Below are 19,699 nucleotides of genomic sequence, written 5' to 3' on the forward strand. Positions count from 1 at the left end.
ACCGCGTGAAGAACTGTATTAAAGGATTGCAGCCCTAGAAAGGCTGAGAACCACTAATCTAGAACCAGGCACCGTCTTAGATGGAGAGACTGGGACGTGGCGGGGAGATGGCCTTGCTCGATCACACAGTAGTCTCAGTGGCTCTGAGAGCAGTGTTCCTGCACCCAGGTTCCTCCCTCTCTACCTCATTGTGGCTTTGTTCTTCCTCGGCTGCTGCTCTAGAAAAGTATCTGTGCAGGGTAAATCAATAAAATACATCAATGAGCCGAGAAAGAAAAGTAGGACAGTGACTACAAAGTCCACCATCAAGTGGCCACACTGCAGCTAAGTCGAAGTTGACGGAGAACTGTATTTGAAAATGGAAAGCTGCCTACCTCCCAGCTGAGCTTGCCCGATAGGAGTCACGAGGAAGGAATGATGAGCTTGTTTCAAGAAGTTCCTGTGTGTGTGTGTGTGTGTGTGTGTGTGTGTGTGTGTGTGTGTGTGTCCACTCCATTTTTATGTGAGGGTAGGGATGAATGTTTGGTGTGTAGGTGCACAGGTGTGTGCATGCTTCACCTGTCTTTTTAGTCATCTGTCCTGTAAAGTAAGACATTGCCTTTCACTAGGAATTTTGGGTGAAGATTAAATTAGCTTATATGTAGAGTGGACGGGCAGCCGTGTTCTTGATAAATGCCATTCATTGTTTATAGAAGTTCTCCATGTCTCCAGAGTATGCTCATCTGATGGTAGCCTCACCCAGTTCCTTTGTGACCAGGGTTAGGTTTGTTTCCAGGTGCCATCGTGTAGACTATGGCACACTAGCTGAACACAGAAGGTCAGAGGATAGGCTCTGAGTCTGTTCACCCATCAGATGTGTGAGCTAATCATGTAGGTTTCAGAAAGTGACGGGAAAGCGTCTTCCACGCACTGGGTGTTTTCAGCATGCTTGCCGGCTGCTAGAACAACTCCGCCCGCACAAGAGACCAAAGCTCAGGCTGAAGCAGTGCCGTGAGAAGTACAAAGCTCTTGGAAATTTTCCTGTGTCTCTTATTATTTGTTTGTGTTTTGTTTTTGTTGTATGTGTGGGGGTGTTTTGTCAGTGTGTCTATCTCTGTACCATGTGGATGCCTGGTGCCCATGGAGGCCAGAAGAGGGTGTCAGATCCTTTAGAAATGGAGTTCCAGATGGTTCTGAGCTATCATGTGGGTGTTGAGAATCTAACCCAGGTCCTCTGGAAGAGCAACTGGTGCTCTCCAGCCCCTCTGGCTTCGCCAGTTTTGTTTCCTGTCACGACCCTTTCATTATTTACTGCCTTTATGAAGCATTCTTAAAATACCGTTCTCAGGGGCCGACAAGAGGGCTAAGCTGGCAGAGGTGCTTGCTACCAAACACAGCCACCTGAATTCCATCTCCAGGACCCATATGGTGGAGGGAGAGAACTGACTCCCTAGGGTTGCCCTCAGACCCATTCATGTGCACTGTGGCATGTGTGTGTGCATGTGTACACACATACTCATAAGTAAATGTAATAAAAATTAGATCCATGTTTTCCAACGGCAAGAATACTCTTGTTATGTCAAATTGCTTCTCCTTCAAAATAGTCCCTGCTTGCTCTTGCTGTATAAATGTAACAATGTCCTCTTGCTGGCTATTCCTATGTGTTCTGTAGTCAATCCCCATTTTCCAGGCAGAAACAAGTAATCTCCTTAGTTTCCCATCTCACTCTTATACTACAACTATCTGCTTACTTGTCAATGTGAGTCTCCTAAGGATGGGACGGTTGTTTCCCCATCTTTTACATTACAAGTTGTAGCACACAGTCTTGCACACATTAGGTGTCTAATAAAAGCTTCTGGCATCTAACTGCACCCCAATTCTTAAAACCTGGGCAGCTGCTAAAGGGTCTGTGGACTCCCACTGAGGAGATGGCAGTGTTCTGTTGTGTACTGTGGTGGCATTTGCGTTGTTCTGATTTTACTGTGAATTATGGACGGACACACTGAAAACATGTGAATCTGATGTCAATTGTACTTTAATAAGATAGTTCAGAAAATACTGAAGGCAAAAATGTAATAGAACCATTACTAATATGAGAAAGCTGGGCAAGGCCACAAATCTCAGGTTCATGTCTTTTATAGATGCGCTGAGTTGATGATTTTACCTGAAAGAGGGTTAGTCTGTTAAAAAAAAAATATTCCACTATAGTCAGAAACAAAATTCCCAAGTAGAAGATAATTGTTCTCATAGATGGGGATGGTAAATAGTTGCAAGGGGCTTGGTAGTTGCAGCTGATAACAGGCAAGGCCTGTCCAATAACCAGGGCTACCAACAGCACAGGCTGGCTGGTTTAGCAGGAGAGTATTCCCGGAGGGTAGAAGGCCAAGATCAAGTTTCAGCAAAGTTGATCTTCCAGTTGCTTTTCTTTTGCTGTGATAAACACCATGGCAACAAGCAACCTGGGGAGGAAAGAGTTTGTTTGACTGATAGGTTACAGCTCATCAACTAGGGGAGCCAGGGCAGGACTCAAAGCAGGAACCTGGAGGCAGGAACTGGAGCAGAAACAATGGAGGAATGCTGCTTACTGGCTTGCTATTCTTGGCTTTCTCAGCTACTGTTATTATACAACCCAGGGATGGCTCTGCCCACAGTAGGCTGTACTCTCACACATCAATCAGTCATCAAGAAAATGTTCCACAGACATGACTGCAAGTCAGTCTGATGGAGACAATTCCTCAACTGAAATGTTCTCTACCCAAATGTGTCTAGATTTGTGCCAATTTGACAAAAAATAATTATGACAAAACAGTCTACCCCATGTCAATGTTGATACATAAGCATGTCACTTTAAGTAATACCCATTTCATTGCTTGTACCCAAGATCTCCATGTTTATATTACAGTAGAAAATGTAGTCTGACTTTTAAAAGTCCTATAGTCTATAAGTGGAAGTGTCTGTCCTGCCAGCTGTTCCCAAATAAACACACAGAGGCTTAATATTAATTATAAATGCTTGGCTGATAGCTCAGGCTTATTACTAACTAGCTCTTACAGCTTAAATTAACCCATTTCTGTTAATCTACATTCTGCCACATGACTCATGGCTTTACTTATCCTCCAGCATGTCCAGCTCCCTCTGTGGCTCCTGACAACTCCTCTTACTCCACCCTTCTTTATCCCAGCATCCTTAGTTTGTTGTCCCACCTATATTTCCTGCCTAACTACAGGCCAATCGGCTTTTTATTAACAATGAGAGCAACACATTTTCACAGAGTGTAGGATTATTCCACAGCAAAGGTCTTTAAAATTTTTCAACACTTAAAAGTCAAGATCTCTTTAAAAATCAAAAGCTTCTTAACTGTGAGCTCCTGTAAAGTTAAGAACAAGTTACACATTTTCTTATTCCTAGAGAGAAGAACCAGAGTACAGTTACAATCAGATCAAAGAAAACACAAACTCCAGCAGTGTAAATAGCTTAGTGCCTGACATCTGGGACTCATTCATGATCTTCTGGGCTCCAAAAGGCTTAAATGCTCTACTTTCCCAGTGCCACCAGCTGCAGCACAGTTTGTCTCATAGACTCAGGCAGCTCCATTCCACACCTATCACTGTCCTAGGTAGATGTACCATGGTCCTGGTATTCTATTATGTTGGTGTCTCCGCTACAACGGAGGCTGATCTCTCTGCTGACCCTGCCACACAGTACTGAGGCTCAGTTGTTTTCTGTGACCCCTTTAATCTTGCAGCTTTCATGGCATCAAAGGGAGACTCTTATGCATTGCCAAGCTTGACTGCCAGTTTGAGATGCAGCCTTGCCCTTCCCTGCCCCCGACCAAAGCTTCTGAGTGCTGACCCTGATGAAGTACCTTCCAGAAGACTTAACCTCAGTGATTCTGGTCTCTTGTTAACCACATCTGATTCTTCAGCCCCAGCTGACCAGAAACCACAGATTCTTAATCCAAATAGCATACTATATTTGTGACATTTGGTTTCCTCCAACAAATCTCTCCTTGATTTGAGGCTAGCACCATCTCTGTGTGTCCAACCATGTTCAGTGCTCTGTGTGTGTCTGTGTCTAAATAGCCCCTTTTTATTAGAATACCAGTTGTGTTAAATTAGGACCTCATTAACTTCATTATCATTTTAGAGATCCCATCTCCAAATATAGCCCCATTGTGAAGTACTGGAAGGTAGAACTTCAGTGTGGGGATTTTGAAGGAGAGATATTTCTGTCCTTTAACATGGGAAATATTTTAGAAATCAGAGATTAAGATAAAATGGAAACTACGTGCATAATAAATACCAGAAAAAAAAGTGTTCCTTTTGAAGAATGTGAGCTTCATGTGGACAAACTTGATCTTGGCTTATGTATTCCTGTCCTTTCGGAGAACAGTTTGTCTGTCCCTACCATGGGACATATGATGAAGCCATCAGAAAGCTGGTGATGGTGATGTTCCTTATGTCTTCCAGAGGCTTCCTGACCAATGCTTTCCAAAAGGAATGTCCGGAGGGACCCAATGAGCAACTCATGAAAGGGAAGATCACATTTTCCCAGGTGAGGAGACACTATGTGGACCCCTTGCGGAGGTTCTCTGCTTTATTACCTTTCCACCCTGACCTTCAACTCGCTGTGGACAAGATCATGTCTTCTTGAGTCAATGCACCTCCACCCCCCATAATTTACAAAGCAGCAAGACACTGGATGGTGTGTTTAGGACTGGGTTGTCGTCTGTCTGGGTCAACCTAAGGGACATTTTAAGCCCCGAGGAACTGTGACAGTAAACATGACATTGAGGAAAGTCCAGGGCAGAAACATGACTTACATATCAAGAGCACAGCAAGTTACTTAACTTCTCAAAAGCTCCATTGTGTTATCAGTAAGATGGGTGATGACACCATCTGTGTCTGAGTGGCTGTGATGCCTGGGAACGCTCAGTGCAGTGTGTCACTCAGTCAGTGCTCAGCAAAAGAGTTGATTCTGGTAATAGACTCTCAATTCCTTTCTAATAAGGTAGTCAAGAGGTAATACCACTTGGATTCTCGATTAGTGTGTCTATAAAGAATCTGGTGATAAGCCCACAGATTTTTTTAAATCTACTTTTTGAAAAACTCTATTTTCATAGAAACTTATTCTCCTATCAGAGAATTTGGGGACCACCTTGTTAAAAAGAAAGATCATAAGAGACAGAGGACCAGGGTGTCTGCCGCAAGATAGTGTTGTCTATATATGACAGGGAAGCTGCAGGCATGATGTCTCACCATAGCGGCCTGAACAAGACCATGGCAATGCTATCATCGTTGATGTACCAATGTGGATGAGGCAAATCTCCAAGACCCCACCCCCAGATGAAAAACTATACACAATTAATAGCTACCGAGAGAGAAAGAATCAGTTTTTTTCCCTGAGAGGAGGCCCCTCATAGATTATCCAATCTCTGGTGGTCAGCCCTAAACATACATACAGATACACACACATATAAACAAGCTATGCTAAATTAGAGGGAATGGAAGAAGCAGGAGGAGTTGGAGGAGTGAGGGGGTGGAAATGCTGTAAATACAGTACTCTAATAAGAAATTTTTTAAAAAAAATAGAATTTTAGAAAACACACAGAGCATTATGAAAACCCCATAATGAAACCCATGTGTGAGGACTACCAAATTAATAAAAACAAAAAAGAAAGAAAGAGAGAGAGAAAGAAAATGCTCACCCTTATGTGGTATTGCTGAGAACATTGTAGTCACTTTATCATACACGCACACACACACACACACACATCACCACCACCACCACCACCACCACCACCACCACCACCACCACCACCACCACCACCACAAACAGTGAAGGGCAGTTGTGTCAATGCCATGGGGAACAACTCTCTCTGAAGCTTTAACAGTAAAAACCGCCTTCAGCAGCACTGTTCAGGATGAGGAGGGATGCTGTGTATCCCTAGTGACATGGGGATTTTAGAGTGAATTTCTGGTAAGCGGTATGATCTGCATGTGAGTCAGACCTCCTGAGCGGTTTCTGCTAATCTAAAAAGTCATTGGGTTAGAAGTCTGAAAAAGTGAATTATACCAGGACAAAGATGCCTAAAGCGTGAATCATCTTTTAAAAACTTACCTTTGCAAGCTGTCCTGCTTTGCTTTCTATTACTGGGATAAGCACCATGACCAAAAGCAACTTGGGGAGGAAAGAGTTTATTTGGCTTCCAGGTAACAGTCCATCATTGAGGAAAGTCCAGGGCAGAAACTCAAGCACAGGTAGGAACCAAAGCAGAGACTATGAGGGAGTGCTGCTTATGGACCTGTTCTCCAGGCTTACACAGCTACCTTCCTGTAGACCTAGGACCACCTGTCCAGAGGGGACACTGCCTGAAGTGAGCAGGACCCTCTCGTATCAATCAAAATATGCCCCACAGATGTGTCCACAGGCCAGCCTGATGGAGGGATTTTCTTACTGAGGTTCCTTCTTCCCAGACCACCTGGTTTGTCTCAAGTTGACAAAAAACTAGCCAACACAGAAGTGAACTTTGATTCTTCACTCCATTTTTGTGCAGGATAAAAACAGAAGGGTGCACACAGTATAGATCTGGACGAGATTTCCAAACTGAACACACTCATGTCTGAGCACCAGGTCAAAAAACATGGCGAACATGAGGGTACCCTCTCTCCATGTTCCTGTGGACATGACCTTCCCACAAGCAACTGCTGCCTCTTCCTTAATCTCCATCATTCTTGCCTGTGTTAGCATTTGTACAAGGGTAGCTTTGCTGTTTGGCATCTTGTGCTCGGCTCTGTGTATGTGGTGTTCATAGACGCTATTGCAGGCATTAGCAATAGTTTATTCTTATGGCTCCTGGGGGTCCACTGTATGAATGAACCGTGCTCTGTGTATGTTGAGACTGATGGACTTCTGGGTAACTTTTAGTTGGAGAGTCTTATGAATAGTGTTACAGTGGGGTATGTATGCTATGATCCATTCTGCAGTGAGCTTTGCTCGGGCTTTGTCTTAGCTTGGGCTGCTATTGTAAAGATACTACAGAAGACTGGGTGACACAAATATCAGGCATTGGTTTCTGACTCTTCTGTAGGCTAGAGAACCCAAGGTGTCTAGGGAGGGTACTCCTCCTGGATTCCAATCAGTCCTCTTCCTCCTGTATCCTTGTAGGAGAAAAAGCATGCTCTCCCGTCTTTTTATAAAGATTCTAGTTCCATGCATGGTGACTCCACTCTCGTGACTCAGCCATCTCCCAAAGCCCCCACCTCCAGATAATACACACTGAGGGTTAGGGCTTCAACATAGTCATCTGTAGTGGGATTTAGTCCATTGTAAGCCACAATAGTAAAACACCACAGACTGAGTAGCTTAAACAGAAACTGCAAGCTCTAGATTACAGTCTCAGAGGGATTGGTTTCTTCTGAGGTTTCTTTTTGCGCACAGTCATTTCTCACTGTGTCGATACATGGTTTTCCCTCTGTGTATGTATATTATGTTGCTAGAATAAAATGTCTGAGGCAATTAACTTATGAAGGGAAATATTTACTTAGCTGTCCAAGACTGGACAGCTCCATAGTGTTGGGCATCCTTACCTCTGGAAAGGTAAAGTCTCCCATGGGGAGTCAGCAGAGTCTGGTACATTCAGTTGAGGCAGGTCCAAGCCCCTCCCCCTTCATCAAGGTTGTACAAGGTGTCCTACCATAGTTAATGGGCTCCAAAAAGCCAGCTCATGCACCAGGCATAGATCCTGATCCTACTGCCAGGGGCCCCTTAAGCAGACCAAGCTACACAACTGTCTTGCTTATGCAGAGGGCCTGGTCCAGTCCCATGGAGGCTCCACAGCTGTTGGTTTAAAGTTCATGAGTTCCTACTAGCTTGATGCAGAGACCCACAGAGATTCACAGCCAAGCACCTGGCCGAGCTCCAGGAGTCCAGTCAAAGAAAGGAAAGAGGGATTCTATTAGCAAGGGGCATCAAGATCATGATGCAGGCTTTCTTTGGGGCCACCAACCAGCTCTCAAATTATGACACAGAGACTTCTTATTAGTTATGAATGCTCAGCCTAGCTTAGGCTTGTTTCTGGCTAGCTCTTTTAAGTTAAATTAACCTATTTCTCTTTATCTACCTTTTGCCTTTGGGCTTTTTATCTTTCTTTTTTTTTATGTCTTACTTTCCTTTTCTCTCCAGTGACTGGCTGGCTAGCACCTGCCTGGTTTCTGGCTCTGGGTATGTCCCTCTCTTTCTCCCTCAATCTCTCCTCCTCCTCCTCCTCCTCCTCCTCCTCCTCCTCCTCCTCCTCCTCCTCCTTCTTCTTCTCTCTCTCTCTCTCTCTCTCTCTCTCTCTCTCTCTCTCAAACCTAAATTTCTCCTCCTACTTATTCTCTCTGCCTGTCAGCCCCATATATCCCTCTTCTGCCTAGCTATTGGCCATTCAGCTTTGTATTAGACCAATCAGGTGCCTTAGACAGGAAAGGTGAAACAGCAACACATCTTTACATAATTAAGTGCGGCATAAACAAATGTAACAGACCTTTACACAGTTAAAGTAATACTCCGCAGCATAGACAAATGTAACACACCTTTGTCTAGTTAATGTAATATTCCACAACAGTAACCCTTCTCCAATTCAAATGTTAACCTTCTGACCCAGGGCCTTAGGCTGTGGAGCCTTCAGGAAGGAACTAAGTCATGGAAGTACAGCCCTTCGGAATGAGATTAGAGTCTTTAGGAAAGGGACCTAGAGGATTAGTTAGGTTCTTCTCCTTTGAGAAAAGTGAGTGAGCATCACCATCGACGAAACAGACACCATCCTGTCTGCGTCTTGACTTTGACCTTCACAGACTTCAGAATTGTGGGGAAGGGATTTACCAGGCAGGTGCCAGCCAGCCAGTCACTGGAGATAAAAGGAAAGTAAGACATAAAAAAAAAAGAAAGATAAAAAGCCCAAAGGCAAAAGGTAGATAAAGAGAAATAGTTTAATTTAACTTAAAAGAGCTAGCCAGAAACAAGCCTAAGCTAGGCTGAGCATTCATAACTAATAAGAAGTCTCTGGGGGCTGGAGAGATGGCTCAGCGGTTAAGAGCACTGCCCGCTCTTCCAGAGATCCTGAGTTCAACTCCCAGCAACCACATGATGGCTCACAATCATCTCTAGTGGGACCTGATGCCTTCTTCTGGCATAAAGTTGTACATGCAGATAAAGCACTCACATACATGAATAATAAAATCTTTAAAAAAAAAAAAAAGAAGTCTCTGTGTCATAATTTGAGAGCTGGTTGGTGGCCCCAAAGAAAGCCTGCATCTGTTACTCTAGTGTGGCTCACCTTTATCCTTTTCTCCCAGGGAGCTCGTTCCCAGGGATGAGACACACACGTTCAAACTTAGTGGTGCTGCTACACCTTCTCCCAGGTTACAACCACGCACCCTCTTACCTCCCACATCTGTTTGCTTTATAGTGGGCACCACTCATGGAAGAAAGCTGCAGGAATCACTCCAAAGCCTCTGGAACCAGCCTGCCTGAGAATTTCTCCATAAGCCAAATATTCAGCCAAGCCATGGCAGCAAGAAGCATCAACCGCCCCATGCTCCAGGCAGCTATTGCTCTCAAGAAGAAAGGTAAGAGTCTCTATGCTGCCCACCCCATGTTTGGCCTAATACACCAGAGCCCTTGGGAAACTGAGGGCAGAATACAACTAAGTATGTCTCAAGGTCACAGATCTGACACACTCTTAAAGCAAGCCCCCAGAACCAGCTTTACTACATGAGAAAACTCTGTACTGTTAGGATCCCTGGGGAAACGGTATAATTTTATATAATAAAGCAATTATCAGTAACTGCTTTATGAACAAAATTCTGTCCTTTTATTGGTGCTAATTACTATCAGTAATTATTCAAATGACCAAACTTCTGTCACAGATTTTATTTTTTTTCTTATATCTTTTCATCTGTGGCTAATGTTTCTACATATGTTCTAATATTCTTTATCTAAAAGACCATTGCAAATAATTGGGATTAAACATTGAAACTGACTGACTGAATGGCATTTTGGATATAATTTGTGATCAGTGTTTTATAAAATTTTAATGGACTACCCATTTTTTTTGGAAGAAAAAGGTTTATTTCACTCACACATTCATAAAATCTGGTGGGCCAACAACATTCTAATCTCTATCCCATACAGTGATTTTGCTAAATTCCTTCAGAGTACAGGTAAAATGTTTTTCATCTCCCTTACGTGATTAAAAACAAAGTCATCCCAATATCCCATATACATTTGTGTCTAAGTAACTTATTGCAGATCAGTAGAGCATGAGCAGACAGAAAGCATCTTTTCATAGACAACTCCCTTGCTGACAGGGCCTATACCAGACTACCAAGAAAGAATCACTCATTCTACTGTTTATCTAGAAAGTTAATCTTACAAGGAACCCTAGAGGAATCACAAACCTAAACTTTTGTGCATAAAAGACAGTCAGTCAGCTGTACTTTAGATCTTTAGGATGTATACTTGTCTATCACTAGTTTCTTGTATCAGGAGATTGAGGGCAGGAATGGGTACAAGGAGTTAATCATCACCTTTAATCAGCAACCAACCTTAAGCATTGGGCAGTTTGTATTTTTTTTTGCATTTTTTTTATTAAGAAATTTTCTACTCACCCTATATACCACCCACAGATCCCACCTCCTCCCTCCTCCCACCCCCCAGCCCTCCCTCCCAAGCCACCCCACATCCCACATCCTCCAAATCAAGGTCTCCCATGGGGAGTCAGCAGAGCCCAGCACACGGAGCCGAGGCAGGTCCAAGCCCCTCACCACAGCACCAAGGCTGCACAAGGTGCCACACTGCAGGCACCGGGCTCCCAAAAGCCTGTCCATGCACCAGGGATGGATCCCGATCCCCCCGCCCGGGTGTTCCCCAAACAGTTCAAGCTAAACAACTGTCTCCCGTATCCAGAGGGCCTAGTCCAGTCCCATGGGGGCTCCACAACCAGCTGCCACAGATTTTAAAACAAGGCTTTTAAGCAACTCTGATTTTTCCAGTCTTCAGGTGTCAGAGTGATGCTATGAGCTGGTGTGAGTTGAGATGATGTCATGTGGTCTAAGATACACAGTCACATCCATCCATTGGAGGGCATTTTATTTTAGTGCCTGCCTCTTCTTCATGGGCATCGATGAAACCATCTGCATCAGACATACGTCACTGTGGTCAAGACATCTAAGTTAGTCCATCTATGCTGCTCTAACAAAAGGCCTGGGACTAGAGAGTTTATAAAGGAGCACAAGATCAAGAGGACTTTGTCTGTGAGGGTCTTCATGCTTTATTTCATCATATTGGAAAAGGGGAAGGCAGAATAGAGTGTGGATGCCGGAAAGACAAGATATTGGGCCTGCAGCTCCCATTATTTTACAATAAGCACTGATTTCCTTCATGAAGGCAGAGCTCTCATGGCCCAGTCATTTTGCTAGACCTCTGCCCACTAACACTATGATAGTAGAAATTAAGTTTACCGCACAAGCTCTTAGGAAACACATTCAAGCCTTAGCCATCCCACATCCATAGCTCTTCACTCACTATAACCTCATCTGTCTCATTTCCATTCTCTCCTGTTCCTTGCCGTGGCTGGCCATGTAGATAGAGCCAGGAGAGAATGTCATCTCTGTCTTTGTTTCTCTAGTCTTGAAATGGGATTTCAGTTCTTGATGGTCATGGCAGGTGTTTAGGGTTTGTTTGTTTGTTTTGTTTTGTTTTTAATAGAGGGCACAAGGTCTTGGTGCTCACGGATAAGCATTAGGGGAACCAGGAATGTTAAACACACAAGGTTGTCTCCTCACAGGAAGATGTGTACCTGTTTTCTGCCTGGGAATGGATATAGTTAATAGTCTGGAGACCTGTGCTGTCTGTAGGGCCAGGCCACACTTGAATCCCCCAGACTGTTATGTTTATCTCATTCTCCCTTGACCCCCTCTCTTAAGCATTGCTTCTGAGTCAACAGAACTCATCTTTAAGGAAGAGGCCATATGTCCTTTGTAAAGAGTTTCAATGTAAATGTGTCTTAAGTTTTGTTGTACACACATTGAGTTAATTATCATCAGGAAATTTTTTCCAAAAGTGTGCTTAAATATGACTACAATAAACTGCCGGGTATCAGACTCTAGAAGTTTGAACCAGCACAGGTTATTGAGTCATGTTAAACTGAATTTCCTTCTTGCCTCATGTTACTCTGCCCACCCTGGTGGTTGCAGAGACCCTCACAGTTTTTAAACAGTTTTCAGTATAGAGTTTTAGTATGGACTGTGGAGGAGCGCTGAACTCCACTGTGGGTTCTGAGCAGTGTGTGCCATGTCCATCTGTCAGTGTAAGATAGGAAGATCTTCCCTGCCTGCCACAGAAGTGGAGAGGACCACATGAGCTGATGGAATTTAAAATGAACCGATAGTGTCAAAATGCTGATGTTAAGTGGTAAGGAGTAGAGAGCGGTCTTCAGAAGGCCCCATGCTTTGCTTGCTCTCAGGACTGTGCTCATGGTAAGGATGACTCTTTCTCAACCTCTCTAATGAAATCTCTGTATGTAGAGACTAAAGTTAGTGAGCAGGAGCCACGGCAGGGACTTCCCCATTCTCAGGGGCCTCTGGAGGCATCCAGAATATGGCTCTCTGTAGCTGGTCCTCTCCCTGGCAAACCCCTGCTCAGGATTCACAACATGCATCATCACCAACAACTGGCTGGATGACAGCGACAAGAGAGGCAGCTTGGCGCAGATGATGTGTGACCTGAGCCAGCACTTCGACTTCCTGATAGAGTCCTGTCAGGTCGGGATGATCAAGCCTGAGCCTCAGATCTACAAGTTTGTACTGGACACCCTGAAGGCCAAACCCAATGAGGTAAGTAGACACTCCCTTTCAGGGTGTCACAGAGATCTTGCAACAGGGGACTGACTGAGTTTACAGACTGGGGTGCACTTGAGGCCGGGCAGCGTGGTCCTAGGGCCATTCCTCTTGTGTCAAGAGAGATGTTTTTGACCACAGCTCAGTCTAGAATGTTCCACTGATGTAGCCCGTTGTGTGGCTGTTGATGTCATTAGATGTTAGAGCAGCTACCAAGTTTACTGATGAAACAGAGGCCCTGGGAGACTTTGTCAAGAACACAAAGCTAGTGAGAGTCACCCCACCAAAGGGTGATCAGGAGTGGGTCTTCTTTGGCCATAGCCTCCCTGTCCAAGCATCATGTCCCCCTTGAGCCCTGTCTCCGTTCAGTAAGTGTCCTGAGAGTCCCTATGCTGAAACACTGTATTATGATCCCCTTCTCTCATCTTAAAGGTTGACTGGACTAAGGTCCCTCTCCTTCATGTCCTGTCCCTTCCTCCTGCTGGGCCCACCTCACCACAAGATGCTCAGAACAGAACCTAGTCCCCCATCCCTGAGGACCACGTCCTTCATCTCCTCACCATAGAGCTTCCCCTGGTCCTGTTCTCAGGTGTTTCCTTCTAATGTTCTCCTCACACAAGATGCTTCCTCTGGCTGACACTCATACTGTTTGGGTCCAGATTGTTTTTCTAGATGACTTTGGGAGTAATCTGAAGCCAGCCCGTGACATGGGGATGTTCACCATCCTGGTCCGTGACACAGACACTGCTCTGAGAGAATTGGAGAAGGTCACAGGGACACAGGTAACTCAGATCTGGGTGAGGTCTGGCTTCCTGACATCCCTCTGTGGTGTAGGAGAAGGCAGTGAGGAGGCCAAGGTGCTCACTGGCTGCTCTGTGAGTGATTCTGGGGCAGAGGGAGTCCATCGCCTGTGGTTCAGGCAGTCTACGCCCCTGAGCAGCATCCATCCATTTCTTTCTATGAAGCCAGTGAGCAAGAGTTTAAACCATCCTTTGGTAAGTCAGGAAACTAAGACAAGAGAAAGGCACGTAAAGGCTGGACGGTGGCTCAGTTGGCAAAGTGTCTGTCATGCAAGTATGAGGACTGACTGTGATCTCTAGCATTCACATGGAGTCTGGGCTCGGTGGTACATGTGTGTGACAGAAAACAGAGTCAGGAAGGACGGCTTTCTTAGGTGGCGCCACCTGCACTAGAGATGGCAAGTACAGCAGCGAAGGATGGCCAGCCTGCGCAGTCGCGGCTCAGGCATTAGGAGATTTACCAGCACATGTGCTCAGTAGCTCATCCTCCGCTACTGATGCTTTGGGAACCAACAGCAGTAAGGTAAAGAAGGAAGTATTCTGAAACTTTCCTCCTTACCCAGATGTTTGTGGGAGCCCGTTCTCGGGTTCCTCGTGGCTTTACCCAGCAGGTCCACATAGAGGATGATTAGGACCACGGGCCTGAGTGCAGGTGTCTGAGATGGTCTGCACTTGGCTGTGCTGGGGGGAGGTCTTTTGCTCCACCCCTTGGCGGCTCTATAAATACTCTGGGGCAGAGACAGTCGGGGCCCGTTGGAATAGGTTCCAGACCCTCTCGAGGCTATCCTTTATCTTCTATCTGTTTACCTCCGCAAGATTCTCCGCAATAAATCCTTCTATCTAATATTTCCTGCTGCTCACACTCAAGAAAACTCTAGGGAACTGTGGGGTTGGTGGGTAAACGCCCCACAGATGTTATCCAAAGACAGGTCAGGGGAAGCCTCTTAGCTCTCCAGAGGCCAAGGCCAAGGCCCAAGACACGGGCTGTTAAGGGATGGGCTCTCTGAGATTCATATACTGAAATGGCAAGGCCCAGTATCTCAGGATGTGGTTGGATTTGAACACAGGGCCTTGGAAGAGGTGATTAAGGCAACAGAAGACCAGAAGGAGGAAACAGCAACCTGATATGACAGGTCTCCATGTAAGAAGTGGAAACTAAGTCACAGGCACATGGAGGGACACATGGGGACACAGAGGGAGACAGCTGTCTATAAACATAGAGCAAGGCCTCAGGAGAAACTGGCCCAATTAACACCTTCATCCAAGACTTCCATCCTCCCAAACTGAGGAGATAGCTGTCTGTTGTTGAAAGCGCCCCTTCTGTGGAACTCTATGGTGGGAACTTGAACAGTCAAAGACAGCCACAGAGCTGGGCTGCAGCTGACTGAAGGGAGACCACTTCTGACAGAGGCATCACAGAGAGGCAGCAGCTATGCCTGGCCTGAGCCTGGTGGCCATCTGAGGACTTCTGTGGAGGATGGTCTGAAACCACAAAGATTTATAAGTCTCGTGTTTTTATGGCCCATCTGATGTTCCTTTGGTAGCCTCAGGGCCTTTGTGGAACACAGCCAGTCATTTAGGGACTTGGGATGACAGAGGACCTACTGTCACCTACTGGAGGCTTCCAAAATCACACAGGATGCCCAGTTGAAGGGTGGGAGGTGAGGGTCTATAGAGAGTCACGTGTGGGTTTTCTTGGCTTAACCAGGGGGCTGTGTACCCCTGTCTGCATTCCACTGGCCAGAACTCAGTCACAAGACTCCATTGGACTGAGACAGCTGATGGAGTCCAGCCATGCCCGAGCTGGAGGGGCTTGGTTCATGAGGACCATCAGGACTCACTCAGGAGGGGTGGCCGAGGTGATGTTGGGGATCTCACACGGTGCCCATCATTCTTTCAGTTCCCTGAGGCTCCTCTGCCAGTGCCCTGCAACCCAAATAACGTCAGCCATGGGTATGTGACAGTGAAGGTAAGTCAGCCATGTTCTGTCTGACCACAGTACATAAAATGGTATGTGAAATAACAAGGACCATCAAGCTGACAGTCAACAGATAGGAAAACAGAAGATACCAAAGCTCGGTGGGTGGACAGAGCCCTTGGTGTATGTTTGGAATCACAATCGTTGGGCAGCAGAAGCAAACAGATTCCTGGGGCTTGGTGACCAACAAGAATGGCCTACTTTATGAGTTCCAGGCCAATGAGAGATTCGTCTCAAAAAGAAAATTAAAATTAAAAAATAAATGAATAAGGTGGACAGCTCCTAGGACATGTATCTTAGTTACTTTTCTATTGCTGTGATGAACTACCATGACTAAGGCAACTTATAGTAGGAAGAGTTTGTTTGGACTTATGGTTCCAGAGGACTAGAGTTTATGATAGTTGAGCAAAGGTATGGCAGCAAGTGGCTGGAGCAGCAGTTGAGAGCTCACATCTTGATCCATAAGCAGGAGATGGAGAGAGCATGCTAGGAATAGCACAAACCTCAAAGCTCACCCTCTGTAACACACCTCCTCCAACAAGGCCACACCTCTTAATCCTTCCCAAGCAGTTCCACCTTCTGGAGACCAATTAACTAAATGCATGGGCCTATGGGGGTTGTTCTCGTTCAGACCACCACAGAATGATACTCAAAGTTGACCTCTGGGCATCATACATGCATACAAGCACATGTTCCCTCACATGCATGACCTCCCCAACACATATATGCACATGCACACATGCACACGAAGCAAACAGCTTTTCATAACATAGACATAGTATTCTACACATCACCATTTGTTTTATACAAAATCAGGTCCCCGTTGAAAATCATGAGATATTGCCAGTACCAAGTCACTTTAGAGAGGAAGCTAAATTGTTTTGATTCTGTTTGCTCCCAACTGCACACTCTTTTCACTTTGTAGTGAAAACTGTGGTGTGTCACCCACATTGGCCACTGACAGTTCCCAGCCATTGTCACCTAGCCTTTGGGTCTTGAGCTGAGGTGGCTGGGTCAGGCAAGGTCTGGCTGTCCCCTGCTGTGGCTTGTGGAATGCCATCTACAGAAGTGAGCCCCGTCCTGCCGACGCTAGCATCAAGATTACTGTCACTCCCCTCTCTCTTCCACAGCCAGGGATCCGCCTGCATTTTGTGGAGATGGGCTCTGGCCCTGTTGTGTGCCTCTGCCATGGGTTTCCCGAGAGCTGGTTTTCTTGGAGGTACCAGGTAAGGGAAATTGAGGAAGGTGCTCCCAAGGCAGGGTGAGGAGAGAGGGAATTTAGATGCTGGGGGCCAGCCTGGGATGTTATGGAGGAATCATCTCCGAATTGTGACCGCAAGGCCTCAATGATGCTGAGTATAGAAAGTACCTTGGGGCTATACTGATCCTCAAGACACCTGTACAAATTGTAAGGAGCCTCTTGTTGGGAAATCTTAGTAATGAACCCAGAAATATGCAAAGGCTTTATCAGACAAGATGTTCTATTCAGTGTGGCTTTGATGCCGTGTACAACTCCACCAGGTCCATGGTGGTCTTATGAGGTGGGCTTCTTGTGAGATGGTCTCTGTGGGAATGAGACTACCAAGCACCATCTGGCACTTTAGGTGGAGCCATTTACAAGAAAGAGGGAGGAAGGCATACAAACAAGGACCATCACCGAAGGACTGGTGAGACCACACTGCCATGCCCTTGAACTGTTTTGTTTTCCAGATCCCAGCTCTGGCCCAGGCAGGCTTTCGGGTTCTAGCTATAGACATGAAAGGCTATGGAGACTCATCTTCCCCTCCTGGTGAGTTGGCTGTCCTGTAGATGTCCTGTGTGGTCATGCTTCTCTCTGTTCAGCATTTCTAGTGCCCCTGAGCTCTCCAGCCCCCCGAGCTTGCCCTGTCCAGGTTGAGCACCTCTGACGAGGCCCTGGTCCTTTCCTTCAGTGTTCCGTATCTTAGGGCTTGGGTTGCTCCTGCTCTGTATGCTCTGACAAGCAGCCTACAGGCTTGCGCCAGAGTCGCCCTCTGCTAGTCATCAGGGATGTAGAATGTAGGCTGTCCCATCTCTTTCTAGAAAGGTTTTCCTATACTGAGCTGAAAGACTGGTTTCAGTTCCTCAGTTTTTCCTCTCCTCTGCCCGGGCCACACCCATTTTTTCTGTGAAGGCAGCTGCTCTTGGTACCTCATGTCAATGGGCTCATTCGACAGCTACCCTTTCATGACTGGCTGATCTTATCTGGTATCATGCCTTCAGTGTTTACTCCATGTCGGATGGCTGTACCTCCTCTCTTTTGGGGTGAATGCTCTCACAGAGTGCAAACCACCAACTGCCTGTGCATCCATCCACCAAAGAACACTGGGTTTCCCCATCTTTTGGCTACTTTGAATAGCACTGCTCTGGATGTGGATACACACACACACCTGTGCATCCCCACCTTCCGTTCTTTAGAACTGCTGGATTCTGCAGCACTTGTAGGTTGGATCTAAACCCTATGCCCCCAGAACCCAAAAGTAAGCTATAAATAGCCTCTCAACCCTGAGGCTATTTGTAGGTTCATGAGCCTTTTCCTGGTGGGAAGAGTTCTTCATTTTTATTAGTTTCAAGTGAGTCCTTAGTCCAAGGGTCTTCAGAGCCTAGGTGTGGAGGCAGAGGCATGATGCAGCCAGGCATGAACACAGCTCCTCCAAAGGACAGTGATGCTGTTGACAGCTGGGCTCCCTAAGTTGCTTTCCAGGCCCCTTAACTCTAGTGATCACATCTGGCGTGTCTGACTCCTGTGACTGAAGCCTGCTGACCTAGACTGGGACTTTGGCCACTCCCAGGACCCTCCTCCTGGTCCCTTGACATGCCATGCTGGAGTGCATGGTGGGTCATTCTCTAAGCATGGCAATGTCTGCCCAGTGACTCCTGCCTCCTGAATGACACCAAACTGAACCTTAGACTTAAGGGAAGCTTTCATCCATAGAGCTCTGGGAAGTCAGCTTTCCAGTTTTTTGTTTTGTTCTGTTTTTTTCGAGACAGGGTTTCTCTGTGTAGCTTTGCGCCTTTCCTGGAACTCTGTATGCTCTGACAAGCAGCCTACAGGCTTGCGCCAGAGTCGCCCTCTGCTAGTCTTGAACTCACAGAGATCTGCCTGACTCTGCCTCCCGAGTACTGGGATTAAAGGTGTGAGCCACCACCACCCGACTTAGCTTTCCAGTTGTGAGTTATGAGAATACTTGCTTTGAATTCACCTCCAAACAGTCTGCTGAGAATTGCCTGGGAAAATGACATGGCTACATCACATTCTTGGTAGAGCTTATGAAAAGGGAAGGGTTAGGACTTTTATTGAATGATTTACTATTTTTCTTACATTTCCACCATGTAGGGTTTTTTTGACATTTCTTTCTCTTTATGCTCACTGGAATAGCTATAACTGTTTTTTTTTGTTTGTTTGTTTGTTTTTTGTTTGTTTTTTTTTTCGAGACAGGGTTTCTCTGTGTAGCTTTGTGCCTTTCCTGGAACTCACTTGGTAGCTCAGGCTGGCCTCGAACTCACAGAGATCCGCCTGGCTCTGCCTCCCGAGTGCTGGGATTAAAGGTGTGCGCCACCACCGCCCGGCTATAACTGGTTTTTTTTTTTTTTTGGTTTTTCGAGACAGGGTTTCTCTGTGTAGCTTTGCGCCTTTCCTGGAACTCACTTGGTAGTCCAGGCTGGCCTCGAACTCACAGAGATCCGCCTGGCTCTGCCTCCCGAGTGCTGGGATTAAAGGCGTGCGCCACCACCGCCCGGCTATAACTGGTTTTTAAAGGAGTCACTTATTCCCCAAAGCAGTCTTCAGGTACATTGCAGCCCTCATCAAAACGTCAATGGCTTTTTCCCCGGAGACAGGGATTTACTGTGTATTCTGGCCGGCTTTAAATTCACTCCTTGGCTCTGACTCCCAAGTGTTCAATGGCATACTTTCAGACAGAAATAGAGAAATTCTATAATTCATGCAGAACCACACATATACACAAAGAATTGAATACATTCTGGAAAAAAAAAACACAAAGATGTAGGGATTTGAAATCAAATGTTGTGATTTCAAACAC

At 45.9% G+C, this 19,699-nt stretch overlaps 1 protein-coding gene across 3 annotated transcripts in view; it reads left to right on the top strand.

The window, feature by feature from the left end:
• The window catches only part of Ephx2 (epoxide hydrolase 2), a 44,629-nt gene that overhangs the window by 3,794 nt on the left and 21,136 nt on the right, over positions 1-19,699 (top strand). For all 3 annotated transcript variants that reach the window (XM_052732896.1, XM_052732895.1, XM_052732894.1), the window contains 7 exons: positions 4,449-4,533; positions 9,431-9,590; positions 12,667-12,857; positions 13,520-13,642; positions 15,561-15,629; positions 16,769-16,864; positions 17,349-17,427. In XM_052732896.1, coding sequence (XP_052588856.1) covers positions 4,507-4,533; positions 9,431-9,590; positions 12,667-12,857; positions 13,520-13,642; positions 15,561-15,629; positions 16,769-16,864; positions 17,349-17,427 — 745 coding nt within the window. In that variant the 5' untranslated portion in view covers positions 4,449-4,506. The remainder of the gene's footprint in view (positions 1-4,448; positions 4,534-9,430; positions 9,591-12,666; positions 12,858-13,519; positions 13,643-15,560; positions 15,630-16,768; positions 16,865-17,348; positions 17,428-19,699) is intronic.

The sequence above is a fragment of the Peromyscus californicus genome, unplaced genomic scaffold (assembly GCF_007827085.1).
Source record: "Peromyscus californicus insignis strain IS unplaced genomic scaffold, ASM782708v3 Scaffold_12__1_contigs__length_115047231, whole genome shotgun sequence".
NCBI lineage: Eukaryota > Metazoa > Chordata > Mammalia > Rodentia > Cricetidae > Peromyscus > Peromyscus californicus.